Below are 23,155 nucleotides of genomic sequence, written 5' to 3' on the forward strand. Positions count from 1 at the left end.
GCATGCATGTGCAACTTCTATTCAAAATGAAACACTGGTATCATATGGAGAATGACATTTTTAGGAAAAGCTTTAAATATTTAATACGCTTTCATTCCTAACAAATATCTCAAAATATACCAAATAGAACACATAGCACACCTTCTGAAGTTTATTCTGGCCATGAATTTATTCAAGAAAATTTTCTAAATTCACAGCGTGGACTGTCTGATGTTGATTTTGCTCATGTACACAAAACATGGATCCTTTTCACAGGAAGAGATGAACAATAGACCATTCCGCCTCTTGAATCTGTTCTAACACTGAATTATATCATAGTTAAATTGCCCATTCAAGCTCCATAGCCTGTGACACTTTGATCTAGCAATCTCCACCTGAAAAGCTCCAGTTTCCACAACATTAGTCTTTTTTGTGGGAGGGAACTCAAGATTACTACTTCCTTGTGTGTGAAAAAGTACTTTAAGCTCTGATTCAATACCAATGCATTCCATTAAATGGAATGAGTTTAGATAATCTTTGATTTTAATGCCATCCCCCCCCCCCCCCCCCCCCACCCACACACACACACACACACACACACACACACAGCCCATCTCTTATGAAAGTAGAGATGTATGTCTGGATACAGTTCTGGCACTGCTAGTATTTCACCAATGAGTATTCTTCATGCTTGCCAGAGATATCAAATGCCAAAGGACTATCTGATTGTGTTGACAGCACAGTTGAGCCCAATCATGTGCTTATCATACATTTTCATGCCCATGTTTCAACAAGAGTGGCAGCCAAGAAGAACATGAACATGTTTTGCCTCCTTAATCCATGGCCCAGAGGCCAATTCTAGTGTCTGGCAAAACTAGAGACTGAAAGTAATAAACAAACAAGCAAGCAACAGCAACAACTTCCCCCTCTATTTTTTGCTCTAGCTACTGAGCCACTGACATTTCACTGCGCACTTGTGGAGATACACAGGGAGTGCCTGGGGGTGGAGTCGAGCAGAAATCTTCCTTATATGCTGAGGATCTACTACTTTACATCTCTGATCTGGCCTTCCCTCCCCCACATCATTTCTCCATCCTTGAGCTATTTGGTCACATTTAAGAACATAAGAACATAAGAAATAGGAGCAGGAGTAGGCCATCCAGCCCTTCGAGCCTGCCCTGCCATTCAATAAGATCATGGCTGATCTGTTGTGGCTCAGTTCCACTTTTTCAGGTTTGAAAATCAATTTGCAAAAGTGTGATTTTTTTTTCCCCCCCGATTGACTCTATTGCCAAGGGTTAACTTCTTCCTCTCCTCCCCTTCAACGTCTCAGAAAACAGTGTTACGTACTTTGAAACTTTAATTACTCAATCCCTTGGAAATCTTTTCAAGCTCAACTTTGACCCTACGGTGGAGTGTATGAAGTATCTTCACAGAATTCATAAGATCAATCTTCCCCACCCTCTTTTACTTATTGGATTTGAGGTCTTATGCAGAACCTCAAACTTGAGAAAATAAAGTACAATATAAAAAGGTTCCACTGATGGATTTTATGTAACTTGACAACGTTTCCTAAGTCTTGAGGAACTGAAGATCTATATTTGCATATATCTGACCCTAATTAGGTTGTCGATATTATATCATGTGAAACTATATCTGTATGATTGTTGTCAATGTTATTTGTTTTTTTGGGGACCCAAAAAGACTTCATTGCTCATCTCCCCCCCCCACCCTCCCCCCAATCCCTATTCTTTTCTCTTCCAAACGCAAGTTTATGTAATTATTGCTGTAAGCTATCTTCTGTACTGTTCTTGATTACCAATGTTGTGAAAACTTAACAGAAATAAAATCAACATATTTATATTGCTCCTTTAAATTAATGAAATATGACAAGGCACTTAAGGGAGCATTATAAAATGAAGTATGACACCAAGCCACAAAGTTTAAAGTTCATTTCTTAGTGTCACAAATAGGCTTACATTTACTCTGTAATGAAGTTACTGTGAAGATCCCCCAGTTGCCACACTCCAGTGCCTGTTCGAGCACACTGAGGGAGAATTTAGCACGGCCAATGCACCTAACCAGCACATCATTGGATGGTGGGAGAATACTGGAGCACCCAGAGGAAACCCACACAGACACAGGGAGAACATGCAGACTCCCCACAGACAGTGACCCAAGCCGGAAATTGAATCTGGGTCACCGATGCAGCACTGTTAACCACTGTGCCACCTTGTCACCAGGTGACATAAAGGAGATGCAAAGCCAAAACATGATCAGTGTGATTGGTTTTATAATGCATCTTAAAGGAGGAAAATGAGGCGGAGAGGCAGGGACATGTAGCGAGGGTATTCCAGGATTACTGCCTAAGCAACTGAAGTGTGGAAAAATAAGAAAAGGTCTTGATCTAGATAAGTCAATTCAATAGACAGTGCATTTATATGCTGGCTGTCAAGGGAGATTGCATCATCATAGCTTTTAGCAAGATTAAACTTTCTTCCCCCAAATGTTTTCTTGCTTGGATGAACAAAAATACCAAACAAGCTGCTTGTACTAGTTTAAGAGAGATTGGATTGCAGACAAATCTAAGAATTTTGGAAGCGAGATTGCAGAGCAGAAGGCTTTCCGTCCTGAAGGAATTCTCCTGTTGCTACTTAGCCTGAAATTTTCTTCATGGCGATCCAAATTGCTTTAGGAATGCAGATCTGAAGCTTTCCTGCCTGGAGTTTGTCACTGTGATGCAGAGAGACTCAACAAAGCAAAACTCCTCATTGGAAAGGATCTTGGACTGGGGAAAAGAAAGATGTCTACATGATAGATTGAAGAAAGAAAATACTGCTTCACTGAATTGGTGCAAAATGTTTTGAGCTCACCACCCTTTAAATTTCACAAAATGCAATTCAGAAATCACACGGCGAAGGGGCAAAAATGATCGAATCCGTAACTCTTCTGTCATTTTTCTTTTAGGGAGAGGGCAGTTTGGAAGTAATAACACAGCAACTTGTTTTATGGGTTGCTTTTTGGCAGACAAATTAATCTTCAGTGGCGTAGGCAGCTTTGTGGACAGGTACTTAAAATAAGCATAGGTAAATGAGTGCCATAATGCTCGTTTTAGGATCCCCTTGTCACGATGAATCACCCGTCAGTAGTGCAGGGACTATGTCTGCGTCACGTAGAATTCTTCTGTGGCTCTTTGTGACTATTCCCTATACCCCTCCCATTCCAAAAGCATGCTATCATCTTTTAGATACATGATTGCCGTCGGCAAAGAGTGCTTGTCCAATGCCCTCATGGTAGGACCTCCACTTTTTTGTCACTCCACTCTCTACAAACTTCCTTTCGTTCACTGATAGCAAGCCAATGGTTTCAAAGGGTTGTGAATGTAGCGCAGTTCATCATGCAAACCAAGCTCCCATCCTTTGACTCTGTCTACATTTCCTGCTGCCTTGGCAAAGCAGCCAGCATAATCAAGGACCCCGTGCACCCCAGACATTATTCTATTTCGCCTTCTTCAGTCGGGAAAAAGATACAAAAGTCTGAGTCACATACCAACTGACTCAAGAACAGCTTCTTCCCAGCTACCATCAGACTTCTGAATGGACCCACCTTATATTAAGTTGATCTTTCCCTACACCCTAGCTATGACTAACACTACATTCTGCACCTTCTCTTTACCTTCTCTCCAATGTACTCTATGAATGGTGTGCTTTGTCTGTATAGTGCAAGAAACAATACTTTTCACTGTAGACCAATTTGTGTGACAATAATAAATCAAATTTCCTCAAATAGTGAGATACCCATAGTTATGTGGCAGGTGAGGTTCAAGGCCCAATTTCAGGCCTTTCTGTTGTAGTACACAAAATGTCAATGGTATGGACCCAAAAATGAAATGCATTCAATTTGCATACCTTAATGTTTAATTGCAGAAATTCAGCAGTCTCATAATATGTTGCCAGTTTCTTCAGAAATATACAATCCAAGTATGATGTTGCATAACTCACAGTGCATATTTCAAATCTACATTCTCACAGGCTCGAGTTCAAATTCCTCTCAGCAATTTTCCTAAAATTGGTCCAAGTTCCAAATGGGATTTTGTGTTTTGTACAGTAGACAACAACACTTTCAGTAAAATGGACAGGAGGCATTTCACAGAAACAAGCAGGTAATTTCATCTGAAAAGATATTAGATTCGCTTGTAAATTTCAATTAATCCTTCTAAACTTCCAAAACCCAAAAACATCCTTCAATCATCAGTTATTTGTCTGCAATTTGAGCTAATTAGGATTCCTCAAAACGAAACCGCAAATAGACCTGACTTCATTTACTTAGAAAATTATCGTGGTCTTCATGCCTTTCACCTTCCTTTATAGTAATTTTCTTTGTACGTATACTGTGATGGAACAGGGGAAAGAAATTGCTGCAAAATATACTTGGAGAAAAACACAGCAATGTACGAGTGTGAAGTATGATTGTGAGTCGCACTCATTTTTGTCCTCAATAACCTACAAACTAATTAAGCCAATTGAGGGCTGTTTCGTTCTGCGTTCTCCATTAAATCTCAACAGATTAGTCACATAGCTCAATTACATTAGCACCTTGCAGTCTATTAAGCACAACACTGTCAAGTTTGATTCAGTGAAAACATTCTTCCAAGTTGAAAGATAATCGGTTCAAGCTACACTCCTGAAAGTTAGGCGGATGTTTCAAAGTTGCACCGTTCTTTTGGATGAGGCTGCAAACTTAGGTCTTATCTGCCTTTCGGCTAAACATAAAAGATCTCATGCTGTGATCAACATTTATCCTGCAATCGTTCTTACCAAGACCAAATCCCTGCTCATTACTTCATTGCTGTTTTTGTGGAGACTTGCTTTGTACATACCAGCTCATTCATTTCCCCAGATTAACAACCGTGACTGCACTTCAAAAGTACTTAATTGACTTTGTCAAGTGCCTTGGGGTAGCCTGGGAATGTGAAAAGGAAGTATATTAACAGAAGTCATTTCTTTCTTCAACATCAATTTTGAAAGTAATTAGTGAATCCATTCATATAAAAATGTTGGCGTGTTAAAGTATTAATACAGTTTTTTTTTATTTTTTTGTCATCCATTTTCCATAATTCTGTACCTGGTTTCTTCATCTACTTCCCATATGTTGTAGGTTCCTCAAATCCTGTGTCTAAATTTACCCATTCTTTTTATTTCCACATACCTGCCCATCATACCACTTCGGCATTCCAATCTCCCTTCTCGAATCTTTTTAATATTTTGAATTTGCTTTGCTTTTTTTTTTAAAAAGACAATCTTTTCTGCGTATGTGCTTCCATGTAAATCACCACTGATTTACCATCCGATTTTACTCTCAACATTCAATTTCTGAACATTGGACTCAAGGCTGCGCTCACAGGGTAGCGAGATATGGATTGAACTGGAATGAGATTAATCTGGAGTCACTGTGTAATCATGTGGCGCGCATAATAAATCATTCCACTTGTGATCAGAGTCGTAGCAGATTCTGGGAAAGAGAAAAATGCTGCAAAGCGGAAGAAAAGCAAGAGGGATGGATGACATTATAAATGTAAAAACTCAAGTAAACCAAAGAGGAAAAAAAATCTAATAACATCGCTTCACCTAATTAACTTGCTGCATCATAGAATCCCTACAGTGCAGAAGGAGCCCATTTGGCCCATTGAGCCTGCACCAACAACAATCCCATCTATGCCCTATTCCTGTAACCCCACGTATTTACCCTATTAGTCCCACTGACACTAAAGGGCAATTTACTATGGCCAATGCATCTAATTCGTACACCTTTTGACTGTGGGAGAAAACCGGAGCATCTGGGGAAACAGGGGGGATTGCAAATTCCACACCTTCAGTGCACAATGTGGGCAAGTACTAAGCTGAAATATCCAAGACCATCCAATAGTTTGATATTTAAATTATAGTCAAAATATAATAAATTAAAAGGGTACTTCCTCTACCTCTTTGTTCCCTCTTGACATTCCTTTTGCAGCAAGTTTGGAGCATCTCAGCCACTCCGAGAAAACCAAGCCAACTACACCATTAAAACTACCAGCTCTAAGTGCCACAAAAGATGCACTTAAAGCCCTACACTGCATTATGATGAATAGCCATTCATTCAAATATGTGGCCAAATTTTAGATGACCATGTGGAAACATCAATAAGCCATTCTAATCTTCGAAAAGGAAGCCAACGTTCTTACCATGACAGCAGGAAAATGCTCAGAAATCCTTCTGAGGCCATGGGGTAAATTTGCCCATGCAAGATGTCACAATTATGAGACTTAAAAGAGGATTGTGTCTTTAAATTTATGGTAAAATGGAGGTGGTCATGGACTTGTTCTGAAGTCTGCCAGTCAGGTAGACTGAGTGATTTGATTGTTAAGAAGGATCCTGGATGGTTTTAATAGGAAGAAGGCCCAAGGTACTTGTGTTTGAACACAATGGCAACAGCCTGTGTGCTAACAATGCATTGAGTGAAAATCTCCAATGCCCCAGAAAAGTGTTGACAATGTCAGGTTGCAAATAGGTTAGAACAATATAAAGCACAAGATGAAAGATAACTGGTTTCTCCAGAGTATGGCATCAGCATTGCTCCTCGATACAAGGCCCATGTGACACAAATGGTATTTGAGATGGGAAGATTTTTAAGATATTGTTGAATTCTCATAGACACAGTTAGTCTGCCAGGGTCTAGGAGAGGGCAGCTAGAGGCTCAAAGGCTTTAATGCTTTTATGTACAAGAATGTGAATGGTAGCTAACACTCAGATTGGAAAGACTAAATTTATAGGAATTTCAAAACAGGGTAGAAGAAGGTTTTCACAGCTTTAACCTGGGGAAGAATTCTCTGGGAAAATACGTGCCATAAAAGGCAATTCTGTAATGAAACATTTCCAGGCTAGGGAAGGAAAGCTTAGAAGTAAATACTCAGAAGATTGGACAGATTTTGGGAGAATCAAATGTTGACTTAAAGGACAGTGTAACATACACTGATGAAGTGAATTTTTCTCTGTTGTGCTCAACTAAGGAGGGTATTCTAATATGTGGTCAATATGTATAAGTTTGCTATGAAGATAAAATTTAGTCTAAAGCTTTTAGTCTTTTGTTACAATAAATGTCTTAAAATGTAAAATCTCGTCATGTCGTTCTTTCAACTATTAGCTGGAAGTTTGTGATTCCTAATAAAATTTATTGGCGCCATGAGGATTTTAACAAATGGGAAATGGGTTTGGGTGCGCACAGAGTTAAAGCCTCTAAAAGTGATGTTGGCTGCCATTATCCCACCCTATTCCAGCTTTCACCCTGGTAGGTTTAAATGCCAATGGGGAATGACAATGCACCAGCCAAGTAAGGCGTTTAAACATTACATATAAACAATCATCTGCTGTATTAACCGAGGATTCTGTAGCAAATGTGACAATACTGTGCAATCATGTTTCTTTGCAGGATCTATCTTGCAGGTCGTGGAAGTTGTCGGCACTGTTTTATCTGTAATCAGTGTCCTCTAATTGTTGCAGAAGCAATATAGAAACATAGAAGGTAGGAGCTTTGGCCCTTTGAACCTGCTCCACCATTTATTACAATCATGGCCGATTGTCCAACTCAATGGTGACAAAGATTATGCTTTCTCACTATAACCTTGGATCCCATTCACCTCCAGTGCTATATCAAACATTCAATGTTTTGGCATCAACTACTTCCTGTGGTAATAATTTCCACAGGCTCACCACTCTGAGTGAAGATATGTCTCCTCACCTCCATCCTAAATGGTCTACCTCAAATCTTCAGACTGTGGCCCCTGGTTCTGTACTCCCCCATCATTGGGAACATCTTCCCTGCATCTACCCTGTCTAGTCCTGTTAGAATTTTATAAATCTCTATGAGATCCCCCCCTCATTTGTCTGAATTCCAATGAAAACAATCCTAACCTAGCCACTCTCTCCTCATACGTCAGTACCGCCATCCCCAAAATCAGCCTGGTAAACCTTCAAGTGTGGCCTAACTAAGGTTCTATAAAGTTGCACATTTTTAAACTCAATGCTCTGGCCGATGAAGGCACGCATCCACAGGACACAGACACGGGGAGAGTATGAAAACTCCACACAGTCACCTATGGCTGGAATTGAACCTGGGTCCCTGGCACTGTGAGGCAGCAGTGCTAATCATTGTGCCACCATGTCGCCCCATAATGTCAAAGGAGGAGGAAAGCTGGCATTCTGGTGGCTAATTAGCAAAATAACTGATTTCTTTAAAGACAGCAGCTTCCTAAAACTGGCAAATCAATGATTGTTCTGTACTTCTCTGGGCAAGCCAGCTGGTATTGTTTCCCAACAACTGTCAGATGCCACAAAGTCCTCTCTGCCCAGATGTCAGGCTTGACTCTGGGAATTCCACTGGGGTCGTGCGTGTAATCAGCCAGTGATCAGGAAGCTCTGCTTCATTTCTGCATTCCCGCGACAGAACAGCATCCTTCCTCAAAAGCAGACCAAAACTGCACACAATATTCTAGATGTGGCCTCACCAAGGCCTGTATAATTGCAAAAGCAATATAATGTGCATCATGTTTATTTTTAACCTGGACTAATGTGGTGCCTTGGGGTTTTATGGTCCTTTGGGATTGCTGAGTGGAGCCTGCTTTGGGATGATTGACAGATCAGGTGATGCCTGGGGCCAGTTCTTTTCCCCACAGAAAGTTCTAAGTTTTTGTTTAGCTGCTGTTCGAAGCTGGTGGAAGAAGGTAGTAATGTTTCCGTTTCTCTCTCTCCAGAGGCCTTTTGGAAAGTTCCAGGACTGGGAAGCCTCAGAGATTTAATTTGACGTTCAACGGACTAATTCACAGCAGCTGTTAAAAATCTGACAATCTAGCATCACGTGAGTATACTTGCTTGTTGTGCCAAGTCTAGAAAGGAGTGTATACCTATTGGATGGTGGATGACTTAGAACACCATAGATAGCTAGCTGTTAAGGTTTATACTGTGTCATGTTTGAATCTTGTAATTGGTAAAAGTTGTGCTAATTCTTTTTATTATATTTTCACTGTGTTTTTAAATAAACTTTGATAAAAGCTTCCTCATGGATCACTTGAATCATACCTGGAGTGAAACAACTTATGCTCACCTGTGCCAAATTCAAATGTAAAAACCAAGGATCTGGGCTATCTTCACATGACACCTTGGAGTTTCTGCCTTGGGTCTCAACACTGACTGATTTCCTGAGCTGTGTCACAGTCACTCACTGGAAATCTCCGACCATCTCCGTGGCTGAGATTCTCGGATGCCACAAATTCCCCGGGGTCTCCTGTGATTGCTGCAGGTTTCCCAGAGAGCCATTTCAGCCAGGTCGCGATCCCTTCAATTAGAAATCCTTCCTTTGATGGATAAGGTATTTTATCATGCCCACCCTCACCGATTAGGTCCAGTAGCCCAGAAGTAAGATGCTAATGCCGCACGCAGCTCAGTTAAAGAGCCTGAGCAAAGCACGATGGAAAGTACAAGGGATTCCCAACATATTACAGTGAGAACATGCTGCCTGTGCCCTGGGTCAGTGCCTTGGCATCACTTAGCATTCAGCTGAGCTGAATATTAAAGTGGTGTTCTCCACACAATTTGGAGTTAGATCCAGAGATGCCAGACAGGTAAAACAGGAGTTGTGACCTCAGGTACATTTTTAAAAGTGAAATACTGCACTTTATACCAGCAAGCTTTAGTTAGTAACACATACCACGCTCCTTGCTTTTTCAAAAGTCAGCTTTCTATCTTACTTATAAAACAAAAATTAGGGTTGCTCCCGAGCACTTACATTCCGATATAATTATCATGTGAAGTAATGGATATGTTACATAACTCCAAATACATTTAGCTGAAATTAAAAGGGAGAGGGGTGTGGAAAGAGTGGGTAGGCATGTGTCAGTAAAGACTCAGGAATTGCCATATGTCTCTCAAGCTTCTTTTCCCCCTCCCAAGTGTTTTCTCACTGCTAAACAAATGTGCAAGAGACACCCACTCAAGTGGATTTCTAACCTCAGCTATGGTTCTAAAGGGAAATGCTGGATGGATGCCAGCTATCTGTCCATGGTGAAGGCATTGGAAAGAGCAAAGTGTGAAAATTTGGATAAGGAAATAAAGGCCTGGCAATAAGTCAGCAGCTTTTGCTCGTCTAGAGAATATGCCTGCTCCTGAGGATTTAGAAAACGTTTGCGCTCATGAATCTGTTGTACGACTGACATGTCAAACTCTGTTTTCTTTTCACGACTATTAGAATTCATTACCAGCACTCGTTCACATTGATATGAAGCCACTGCATTAACTGTCACAGAATAGGCTGTCAGTATTGCTTTTGAAAGGAGTTAAAATACAGACACTGTACACAGGCACTTACAAATGACACAAATTTAACTTCCGTTGACCTCAGCTTGACTGCTAAGCTTCACATCTATCTATCTGGCCAAGTTGACAACACTGCAACGTTCGCAGATACATTTTATCCAGTTTCAGCTGTTTTGCTGACAAGAAAGAGAGAACATCGAGGAAAAACCTGCGGCTGCACAACAGTATTCACTAATACAGATTGCAAAAAGAAAGGAACAAATTTGAAGCCTTCGAAAACAGACAAAGTGATCATGATATACAATTAACCCACATGCATTCAATTAACACAGGCTGCTTGCAATGCCATCTCACTAAATCTCAGATGCCACAATCAATTTGTGTCTAAAAAATGTAGACATGGAAGGGATGGAGAGATATAAAGAAAGAAAGGAAATTGGGACTGAGTAAAAAGATAAAGATGCCGTGGATGACAAAATAGTGGAACAAGTTTATTGCCTTTGTTCTAATGAATAAAAAAGAAACTATTACTTTAAATTTGAACATACGTTCTTTGAATCTAATCAACTCTTTTACCTAAAAGGAAAGTGAGGAAGCCAAGGAGACCCCTGTATATGACCAGTCCCATAGCCAATAACTTTCAAATGCTGATACAATTAATATTTTGTCCAATTTTCCCTTAAATAGTCAACACTGGTTCCTTGGGCTATCTATTCAGTACATTTACCAACTTTACATAAAGGATGTGATTTTCCTAGCCCACTGCGCTAGTCACGTAGCGTGGCAAGGCGACAAGTTTCAGCAGGAGGCAAAAGAATCAGAATTGCGACAGGCCAGCCTTTTTTTTTTAAGTAATGAGACTCGCACCATTATTTATTACAATATTTCAATATCATTAGTGAACCCAGGATGCAATTGCCAGCAAGGATCACAGATGGTCCCCACCAATGGGGACCCGGCATGATGACCTCATCAGTGGGCCCAGAAGCCATTGAGGTTTTTAGGGACATCAGCAGGAAGTGCCCCTTGGGCAGCATCAAGGGTGTGGGGCCTTATAGGGAGGGGCCAAACAGAGGGGGTTCAACAGATTTCCCATGTCATGATATCTCGTACACAGTATATGGGAGATTGGAGCGCACGCCCAGCAGTCTGCAGCCAGCTTCCCCAATGAGTTCCATCCCTCTCCCACCAAGATGAAACTCCCCATTACCAAAATAAATGGCAGAGTGTGGGAAAATTGCATGGTATAGCTCACTGAAAGAACTGGAGTGAAACTCTCCGGTTTTCAGACTTTTGTGATACTCTGGAAAACTCCACCCAAAATTCTGAAAGCTAAACCTAGATTTAGTCTGTACTTTCCCTCGCGCTTTAAATTTATTTACTTGTTCCCTTAAGGATCTTGAATACCATTTCCCCTGAGCTCTCTCTTCTCGAGAGTAAACAATCTATGGGGTTTTAAATTTTCCTAGCCTGAAGCTGGCTATCTATTGCTTTGGTCTAATTCAGAAGGAGTACAGCATTGCTGGAGGTGCCATCTTCCAAATGCAACACTAAACCAAGGTCCAAACTGCTCTCACAGGTGAGTACAAGAATATTCAATGGCACTGTTCTGAGGACGGGCAGTGGAGTTTGCTGCGCATGTTCTGGTCAATAGTTATCTCTCAATCAGCATCCAGTCACTCTTCATTGTTTGTGATCATTAGCTGAGCAAAAATTCACTTCCTACATTAAAACAATAATGACACTTAAAGTATTTCTCAGCTGTAAAACACTATGGGACGTCCAGTGATCAAAAAGAAAGACTTGCTTTGCCGCATACTTTCTGACATTGCTGCCAACAACTAGATGCATATCAATCAGGTAATGGGATACTTCATAAATCTGTATAATCTTTCCCTTCACAAAGCACATCTTGCAGCTTCTGAATGAGATTCTTAACTAAATCCCAATGTATGCCATATTTAGTGGCCTGGGAGCCTGCATTTTATTAGGAACAGGAACTGTTCAAACCCATTTCATGCAGTATTCTCATAGCCAGTAGAGCAAAAGACAGTAAAAGTTTAAAGTTTATTTATCAGTGTCACAAGTAGGCTTACATTAACACTGCAATGAAGTTACTGTGAAAATCCCCTAGTCGCCACACTCCGGCGCCTGTTCGGGTACACCGAGGAAGAATTTAGCATGACCAATGCATGTAACCAGCACTCTTTCAGACTTTGGGAGGAAACTGGAGAACCCAAAGGAAACCCACACAAGCATAGGGAAAAATTACAAACCCCAAACCGACAGTGACCCAAGCCAGGAATAGAACTCAGGTCCCAGGTACTTTGAGGCAGCAGTGCTAACCACTGTCGGCTTTGACGTCACCCAGTTCTACACTATTACTCCCATAACATAGGACAGCAACAATGACAGTAGTTAGTGCTGCTGCCTCACAGCACCAGGAACCCACGCTTGATTCCGGCCTTGGGTGACAATCTGCGTGGAGTTTACATGCTCCTTCTGTGTCTCCATAGGTTTCCTCCCAGTCCAATGTTCTGTAGGTTAGGTGGATCGGCCATGCTAAATTTCCCCTTACAGCCCCAAGATGTGCCAGTTAGGTGGACTGGCCATGCTAAATGCATGGGGTAGGTTTGGGTAAGATGCTGTTTGGCAGACTCAATGGGCTAAATGACCTCCTTCTGCATTGTAGGGATACTATGGTTTTATTACTGATAATTCAATCATCTGTGAACTTTTTATTTCATTCAATGTTTGCTCCTTTCCTACTGCATCAAAATTCTTCCAAACTTGGCACAGTTCCTCACAACTGTGCATCAGCAAAATGTTGCTTTATACCAACATTTTTGAACATTAGATTAAATTAAGATTCAGTTACGTTCGACTTACGTTAGTGGTTTTTCCAATCTGCTTCCTGATGAGCCCACAATCTCCCCAAGGGTGCAGAACATCTGTCCCAGAAAGTCCTATGAAGTAACGAAACATATTATGAAGTTATATATCTCCCAGAATATCAACAAAAAGAGCTGAAGTAATTTCAGTGAGATCCCCTCTCAATCTTCTAAAGTCCAATGAGTACAGGCCTAGTCAATTCAATCTCTTCTCATCTGACAATCCTGTCATCCCAGGAATAAATCTGGTGACCTTTAATACGCTCCCTCTATAGCAAGCATGTCCCTTTTTAGATAGGTAGATCAACACTGTACACAATTCTCCAGATGTGGCCTCACCAAGGCAATGTATAGGTACATTTACACATCCCTGTTCTTGTACTCAAGCCCTCCTGCAACAAAGGCTAATATACCATTTTCATTCCCAACTGCTTGCTGTGTCTGCAAGTTTGCTCTTAGGTGACCCTTCAATCTTCCACATTCAAATAAATACTATCTATATTTACATAACCTATCATAATTTAAGTGTCCATACATGACATGGACTATATGATTATTCTCTAAAGTTGTGGCAAAGTGAGGATAAGAGAAAATAGAAATCATATAATAGATCATGCAAACCTGGACAACAAAATAGTACTTACATGTTTTGATAAATCTGGGCTTTTTGAATCAACATCATACCTAGAGAAAAACAAAGTAACAAAAACCATTATCTTTGCAGAAAATATTACCAAATTAGGTCATGAATGAAAATAATAAATAGGATATTCCCCTTCCCCCATTGAGTTTTAAAAGATTTCTTATGACTCTGTATTATGGAAACATATATCCAAACTAAAATATTTAATAATTAAAAGATTGCTACAATGAGGGAAATTGACAAAATGCATTGGCTGAGGAATTATTGAAGTGTACTTCTTCGGCTTTCTTTTCCCCATTTTTAATCATGTTTTTCCATTATTATTGAGATTTTAGCTACAAACCAAATCTCTCAGAACATCAACAAAAATAGCTGAAGTAATTTCACAGCCCCGTATCTTGCGAGCAATGACAAATTGCCATTACGCTCCAAAATTCCCCCGTCTTAACGCTGCTACGCATTTCTTCTGGGGTATCCTGATCCCAACTTTCACAGAAACATGCAGTGTAATACACCTCTGGGAAATCTTTCAGAGCAAAGTTGGGGAAGACAGGATGTGGCCCTATTTTATGGCACTAGCAGATGTGTGATAAGTTTAAACGTCCAGTTTTAATGTTAGGAAAGGGATGGGTGAGGATAGATGACAGATAGTGGGGTCAGCCCAGTATTTGGGTTGTCAGTTGGATGAGAATGTTTAGGGAGGGGAGTGTGGTCAGGTCTGATTGAGGTGATCAGAGGCCAGTTAGGTCAGGTCAGCGATCAGTTGTGTAATTACCCAGGTATTGGATTAGGTTTTAATATGTTGGACATTTCCTGAGTAACACTATTTGCAGTGGGTCACAAAGATCAGGCAATCGTCTTCCCAGGCAATTCTCACTTTGTGTTATGCGTCAGGATTTCCACAGGGTCGCAACACACATCCAAAGGTACATCCGGTCTCCAATGACCTGAAGACTGGACAATTTGGCCCCATGGCATTTCACTCTTAAGCATTTATGTGTTAGTGACATTACTACCAACTTTGACTAGTAAAACCAGTGTTTAGTTAATATTTCAGCCCTTTGTTTATAAGTAACGGATGCTATCAGGTTTCTTACAAAAAGATGTAAAAACAAAACTTCCATCTTTCAGTATATATGACAGGGGATGCACTATAATTTTCCTCCTGAAATGTGTGCCCAAAATGTAATACTGATACAGTAATGATAACCCAAAAACAAAAAGGATCATTTCCAACAGATGATTCACATTAACATTTCTTCTTCATATTTCTGGGTGTTGGAAAGGTAGATTGATTTGCAAATGAAAATAAAAACACAAATGACCCCTGAAAAGAGGTGGAGGGTTCACAGTGCATGATTCACCCAACCCTGTTTGATGTGAGAGAGGAAGAGAGCGTGGTATCTTCATGCCATCTACTTATTTGCATGATCTTTCGTGCAGCGTGATAGCAGTGCTGTTGATTAACTACATGCAACAGCATGAAGCCCGAAAAGCAAATACTTAAAGCTCGCCTGTAAGCTTCAATGGGAAGATACATTGTGTCTGCAGCAGGGCTGGGAGTCCCATCCGAGTGAAATCTCATCCAGGAAAGACAGAAGGATGGTTGACCATGGGAGAACGTAGTCATCCAGATTTCCTGATGCTGCACTGGGGTCTGAGTGGAGGAGATAGAAACAAGCAGCACCATCCTGCATCTGTAGAAGGCTAGGAGGGACCTCCAGACACACTCAGAAGTCAGTGGAAGCAGGTAGCTATAGAGATCAGTGCCGGGAATCCAAGCCCTGAGCACCTCAATGTAATGTCTCAATTCCTTCAGCCTCATCCAAGTGGTCAAAGCCAATGAATGCATCTTGAATTGCAATATTCTACAAATGGATCAATTACCAGCCACTGTTGAAATTACCACACCCCCATCACTATCTGCCAACCAAAACGCATATCAAACATTCATGTTTCACTCCACCCTCACACACTTGGCACTATTTTGCGAGCCTCACACCCACATCTCATACCATGCACAAACAGCCAGCTTTTCAATCATGACAGTCAGATCATTCAAACACATTTCACAAAACTCACTGACACACTTCCCTTTCCCTAATGGGAGATGGCTGTGCACATCAAAAGGCATCAGGAACTAACCAGCAGGGGAGCAATGCACCTGCCTTTAACCTCCACGGTGGAGGTAGTGCTGGGCATCGTCTGGTGCCATTGCTGAGGCTGTGGCCAACGGTAGGTCTGAGATTGATAATTAATCCTCCTCATCCCATAATCTTTTCTGGTCTACAAACTGTTAATGATGCAGGCAAGCACCTCTCAATTCTCTCCTCTGCTCACCAAAATCTTACTCTTCTGCCTTTGTCATTCAGAGACCAAACAACTAAATCTGGCCAGATAGTGGGGAAAGACCAGAGAGAGTGAGATGAAGGCACACTGTTGCTTGATTTCATAGTTGTAGCCATCACTTTAGTAGACGCTGATACCTTGAGGTCAGATCTACACATGAGAACCCAGACACAAGTAGGCTGCAGATGCACAGGTACCAACTCAAGAGAGTGAGGTTGCATATGAGTTCTGCTGCAGGAGACTGAGTGGAGGACCTGAGTGGTGCAAGTGCAAGGTGGTCCACTTTGGTAGGAATAATGGTAGGAAGGACTATTATTTACGTGGCAAAAAACTGCAGCAGGCGATGGTGCAGAGGGACCTCGGGGTCCTTGTGCATGAGTCGCAAAAACCCAGCCTGCAGGTGCAGCAGGTGGTCAGGAAGGCTAATGGGATGCTGGCCTTCATAGCGAGAGGGATTGAATATAAAAGTAGGGAGGTCTTGCTGAGGCTATATAGGACATTGGTGAGGCCGCAGCCAGAGTACTGTGTGCAGTTTTGGTCGCCGCACTTACGCAAGGATATTTTGGCCTTGGAGGGAGTGCAGAGGAGGTTTACTAGGCTGATACCGGAGTTGAGGGGGTTGTGCTATGAGGAGAGGCTGAATAAACTAGGCTTGTACTCGTTAGAGTTTAGAAGAACGAGGGGAGATCTCATTGAGACGTATAAGATGATGAATGGGATGGATAGGATAGAGGTGGAGAGACTCTTCCCGCTCAGAAAGGACAGTAGGACTAGGGGCCACAGCCTCAAGATAAAGGGGGGGGTGGTTTAGAACGGCGTTGAGGAGGAACTTCTTCACTCAAAGGGTGGTGAATCTCTGGAATTCTCTGCCCGTTGAAGTGGTGGAGGCTGCCTCGCTAAATATTTTTAAGACGCGGGTTGATGGGTTTTTGATAAGCGAGGGGATTAAGGGTTATGGGGAGAGGGCGGGAATGTGGAACTGAGACACAACAGATCAGCCATGATCTTATTGAATGGCGGGGCAGGCTCGAAGGGCTAGATGGCCTACTCCTGCTCCTATTTCTTATGTTCTTATGACCTCATGTGGTGGCTTAGTGGAGAAGGCTGATGGATATACACTATAAAATGCTTGATACATATGGAAAGACTACCAGAAAGCTGATGATCAAAGAGTTTGGCACTAACCTAAACATAGGGCTTTAGGCAAAGCTTGTCCAGCATATTATTGCTGACCAATTCCATCAACATGAGGCACTGTCTGGTGACTGATGTCACAACTACCTTTGCAGCACAAACAGTTTCCACCAAATGTTTGAATGTTTCCATTGAGGTTCAGAGTGAAGTCATGCAAGGTCAGTTTAATGAGTTGTAGGCTTCGACAGCTGCCACCATGACTATGGATACCAGTGTTCACATGGACTGGCATGTCACAACAGTTCAACAATCTGTCCTCCAATACATTAGTACAATCGCTGAGGCACCATCCTGGAAACTAAAGAGTTGGTGATCCCTTTAAATAATACTTGTAGGGCTGCAACTTGATGGATGTCAAGCTATGCAAGCTTGAGAGAGGATGTTAGCTGAATCACTGAGCTGCAATATGGCTGGGCTGGCATCAAAATGGTGTTGCACATCAAACTACAGCATGGCCTACTTGTTCTGCCCTCTGTCAGGTATTGACTCCACGCTAACAAAACGGAGTCTGGGCTTATCCTCACTAAAGTTTAGAAGGCTGAGAGGGGATGTGATTGAGACATAAAAAAAGTACTGAGAGGGATTGCCAAAGTAAATATAGACCCAATGTTTCCCCTTCTGGGACAATCTAGAACAAGAGGTCACAGGTATATGTTGAGAGACAGTAGATTCAAAACTTGTGACGAGGATGAAATACTGGCAGAGGGTGGTGAATTTGAGGAACTCGCTGCCCCGTAGAATGGTGGAGTCAGAATCAGTTAATGGTTTCAAGGTGGAGATGGATGTATTTCCAATTTTAAAAAAATGGGTCAAAGGGTCAAAGGATTTGAGACCAAGAAGAGATCAGCAATAATCTGATTGAATGGCAGAGCAGACATGCCTACTTCTGCTCCTATGTTCCTTTGTTCCAACTTCTTGCCCATACTCTCAGGAGTAGATCGAGTGAGGGCTCAGATTCAGGAGTTCGGTGTCAACGAGGGCACAAGCCCATCAACTTGTGCCGCAGACTCAAGGTGTGCAATGCATTCCTCTAAGACACCGCCTTGTTAACGGAACTGCAGTTTTGCGCCAACAGTCTCAACTATATCCCTTTGAGGATGTGATCACTCATCAGTTCAAAATGCACATCATTTAAAAATAAGTTCTTAAAACCACTCCTTGGGAGTCTGAATGTGAGCTCAGAGTGTGTAGAGTTGACTGTATTTCGCAAAAAAAATACCGGTGCCACTCGTGGAATGTGATCAAGAAGAAAATTTTAATTGAGAAGAAAGGTTTGCAGTGCTGCGGTGGAGAGAAATTAAATTAGAAAAATCATGCGTAGACTTAAAAGGAGAAGCCACTTAACTAATGAGGGAGAGGGAGAAAAAATGTATACAAATTTGCATTTGTAACGTGACTTTGCCATCCTTAGAACATCTGAAAGCGTTTCACAGCCAGTGAAATACTTATTGAATTGTTGTCACTTGTTGTTTTTCACTTTTTCTTTGGCAAATGCAAATCCCGATGTGCGAAGAGCAAGGTATCAGGAAAAGCAATGAGCTAAGCGTTTGGTTAATCTGTTTTGGTGGCGTTAATTGAGGGAGAACTTCCTGCTGTGTTCTCTTTTGAAAGAGCGCTATTGGATCCCACCAGGCAGATAAGGTCTTATCCAGAAACTTATTCCTCAGACAATACAACACTTCCTTAGCACTTCAGTTAATTGCCAGCCTACATTATGTGCTCAAGTCTTAGGCTGAAATTGAAAGTCAAGTCTACGAGAAATTTAATTGCAAGGATCACATTAAAGGGAAATGTCTCAAATAAGAACGCTGTTCAAATAATTGATTTCAAGCTTATTATAAAATATTCTAATAATATCCTTTTTAAAAATAGTTAATTCCTGTCTCCAACAGGCCCTTTCCCTTTTCATTTCAAAGAAACCCATGTCCTTTCAGAGCTCCATTTATTTTAATTAGAATTACAAGCTCAAACTATCTGGCATATCTGGACCTAAATATCATGCTATCTGACTGGGTATATTGAAGGGGAGGCAATGGTCTAGTGGTGTTACTGCTGGACTACGAATCCAGAAACTCAGCTCATGTTCTGAGAACCCGGATTCAAATCTCAGCATGGCAGATGGTGGGATTTAAATTCAATAGAATAAAACTTCTGCAATTAGGGAGCTACTGATGACCACGAAACTATTGCTAATTGTCGGAAAAACCTATCTCGTTCACTAACGTCCTTTAGGGAAGGAAATCTGCTGTCCTTACCTGGTCTGGTCTACATGAGACTCCAGAGCCACAGCAATGTTTGACTCTTAACTGCCCTTGGGGAACTAGGGATGGGCAATAAGTGCTGTGGAGATGCCGGCGTTGGACTGGGGTAAACACAGTAGGAAGTCTCACAACACCAGGTTAAAGTTTTATTTGGTAGTAAACACCACTAGCTTTCAGAACGCTGTTCCTTTGTCAGGTAAGTGGGGAGTTCTGATCACAAACAGGGCAAATAAAGGTGCACACAGTTTACAGAATACTGATTAGAATGTGAGACTTTATAGCTGATCAAGTTTTAAAGGTGCAGACAATGTGAGTGGAGATAGCATTAAGCATGGGTTAAAGAGATGTGTATTTACTGTCCTGTCTGGAGACAATACACATCTCTTTAACCCATGCTTAATGCTATCTCCACTCATATTGTCTGCACCTTTAAGACTTGATCAGCTGTAAAGACTCACATTCTAATCAGTATTCTGTAAACTGAGTGTGCGTCTTTATATGCTCTGTTTGAGATCAGAACTCCCCACTCACCTGACGAAGGAACAGCTTTCCAAAAGTTAGTGCCGTTTACTACCAAATAAACCTGTTGGACTTTAACCTGGTGTTGTGAGACTCCTTATAATAAATGGTGGCCAGCCAGTGACACCAATGTCCCATATATATGAATGAAAAAAAAAGGCAGAACAAATCTGGACACAGCTTGTATTATTTATATTTTAAGTATAGTTAAATGCAAGAATAAAAAACAGGCAGTGAAAGCAAGACTGTCAGAAAATTTGATCGTTCTGATGGTGTTCATAATCTGCACAACATTGTTGGCATCATCAGACCCTCTCAGTCTTTTAACAGTTTTAAATTCATTGGCAAGCTTCCGTTCGCCTCCACATCAATATTTTCCATATTCCGCACTTATTAAAATAACTCAAATAAATACATTTGCATCTTTTCCTGAGGTGTTTTATGAATTGATTCCATTTATATAAGCAAACAGTTAATTAAAACGCATAACTAAAAACAGCCCATAGCAAATAAATAAGTGTAATCTGAAATCTGTATTGATTATGCATGTTGGGGTACATCTTGGGAGCTGGTGCCGGGGTTAAAAATGCAAAGATTGATGGCACTTTGGTCCAACACGCCAATGTCTCCATTTGACTGTTGCGTGTTTAGCTGTTTGTGAGCATACTCCTCGGGCGAGGCGGGATGCCAATTTCAGTATGCTATTAACAATATTAACCTGGGTTGAGGGATTTGACTGAGTACATCGAGTCCCAGACTTCCCTGGAACTCGCTTGGAACTATGAAAGAAACAGAAGCTCACTGAGGCAATTAAGGGGGTTGAAGAAACAGTACGCAAATATTCCAATAAGTACTGAAACCTCATTTGCTTGATTTTTCTTCCCCTGGTGCTCAGCGAGGTTCCATCAATTGCTTTGGAGTTTGGTATATCCAATTTCTGGAGCTGCGATCTATCACATCAACATACAGCCTACACTGGTTTACTTTGATCCTCAGATGAATTAGAAGCAGAAATTATGCTGGAAGACTATCAGCAGCAACAACACAACCAGCAGAGCTGACAACAACCTGCTTCTCACAGAGCTGTCAAGGTGGTCAAGACACCGAGGCAGCTGCCATGATGTTGTCATCTTGTGCCAGTTAAGTCTCACTAGTTGAAATAAGCTTAATGACTAGTTGCTTGTGACAAAAGTTACCCACTTAAAAACCTGGCTGATAATACTCATACAAGCTGAAACATCCTCTCCACATCCACTCAGTCAAGACCCCTCAAGATTTTGTATGTTTCAATTAAGTCACTTCTTAATCTTTTAAACTCTATTGGTTACAAGCCTGTCCGAACTTTCTTCTTAAAACCAAGCACTCGTTCCAAGTGCTGGCCTGGTAAACCTTCTCCAATAGTGAAGGAGATAGAGGCTGTACTGATGTGCAGCGCCATCTCCCCTTCAGCTGTCAGTTACAATATTGCTGGAGGACTATTTCTTGTTTCCTGCCTGTTACTGGTGTTTTTTCCTTTTTATGAGGAGAATAAAAAGAGACCTATGAGTGAAACGAATGGAGTGTGTTAAATGGATGGGTTCACAGCATTTTTTGAGGGTAGCAACGCAGGAGAAGAATGATATTGCATTATCACGTGAGGTGTAAGGGCCTTAAAAGAAGATATGTCTCCCTCTAGTGATGGGAGGAGGAAACCTGCCAGTGAGAAGGTGTGACTGGAGATGTTGAAGATGTGATGCATCAACAGATGGGGATGTGAGGGTGTGGGCAGGCAGAAAGGAATGGCATACTTGTAAACCTGTAAACTAACTTGCAGTGGGGAGTGATGTGCTGGAGTAGGCTTGAGAAGGCACAGTGAGGAGTTGGAGTAATGCACACATCAGGATGTAGTTGAATGTGCCACCACACTCATTTTTCCTGGTTATGCCATGAAGCAGTATTTGGTAATGAATTCAGTAGTATGGCAATGACATCCCTGCTGCTGACCTTCTCCAACATCTCCAGTCACACCTTCTCACTGGCAGGTTTCCTCCTCCCATCACTAGAGGGAGACATATCTTCATTTAAGGTGCTTACGGATCTCAGTAACACATCTGGGAAGGCATCACTAAAAGGCAAATTCATCCCGACTCCCATCCACAGAATTCATCGATTGCCATCTTTGCAAAGCCTTTCCAAATACTGAATTTGAAATCAACTCATGCAGGTCACCATTACACCTGCTCCACATAATAGATTAGGAAACCAGAACCTTGATACAAATGCAATGGCTGGAATTAAAGCCACTGGTAAATGTGGTACACTTATTCCAGATTTCTCTCACACTGTTGGAACCCCCACACCCAGTTTTAGATAGACAAACAGTTTGCCCAAGTACAGCCTCACTTTAAAACAGCACCAGCTAGACCTCAAACACCAATGGGAGGGTCGGAACCCCATGGATTCCAATTTGTCGGGTGTGAAACAAAAATTGTGACAGGAACAGATGATGTAAGTAATTGGAAAATTATAAATGGACCCTAAAGTTGGAAAAAAACTGGAATTTTTGGATTTCACAATACCCAATGCCATGTAATAAATCATTTTAAAGAATATATTTTCTGGTGAAATAACTCCTCACAGGTCAGTACCCCAAACTTAAATTTATTTATATGATAAGGCAGATACCTCCTCATACAAAGCATAAGCCCAGAGTGCCAGTAACCCTGACACTACACAGGCAGCGCTCTCTGATAGGCTAGTTAATTGCAGCCTTAATCAGGGAGCTCATATTCTAAAAGGTTCACTTCATGGGCCTTGTTAAAATCTGGATATGAGCACAGTTGGAAAACATACCCTGCATTTCCCTGCTCATAATGCATGTTGTTGTGTGTGTGGCTTGATCTCTTGAGGGACAATCTGCGAGTAAGAGTCACAAGACCTGGGGAACCAGTTGGAGAGCAGGGTGGGGCAATCACACTGTTAACCATGGATAGT

At 41.5% G+C, this 23,155-nt stretch overlaps 1 protein-coding gene across 4 annotated transcripts in view; it reads right to left on the minus strand.

The window, feature by feature from the left end:
* The window catches only part of cpne5b (copine Vb), a 602,363-nt gene that overhangs the window by 453,086 nt on the left and 126,122 nt on the right, over positions 1-23,155 (minus strand). For 3 of the 4 annotated variants that reach the window (XM_080209682.1, XM_080209679.1, XM_080209680.1), the window contains exons 5-6: positions 13,861-13,900; positions 13,215-13,291 (exon numbers count right to left, since the gene is read on the minus strand). In XM_080209682.1, coding sequence (XP_080065808.1) covers positions 13,215-13,291; positions 13,861-13,900 — 117 coding nt within the window. Of the gene's footprint in view, positions 1-5,959; positions 5,973-13,214; positions 13,292-13,860; positions 13,901-23,155 lie in introns of all 4 variants that reach the window. The other variant, XM_080209681.1, reaches the window with a different exon arrangement.

The sequence above is a fragment of the Carcharhinus amblyrhynchos genome, chromosome 22 (assembly GCF_965287045.1).
Source record: "Carcharhinus amblyrhynchos chromosome 22, sCarAmb.v2.hapA, whole genome shotgun sequence".
Lineage (NCBI taxonomy): Eukaryota > Metazoa > Chordata > Chondrichthyes > Carcharhiniformes > Carcharhinidae > Carcharhinus > Carcharhinus amblyrhynchos.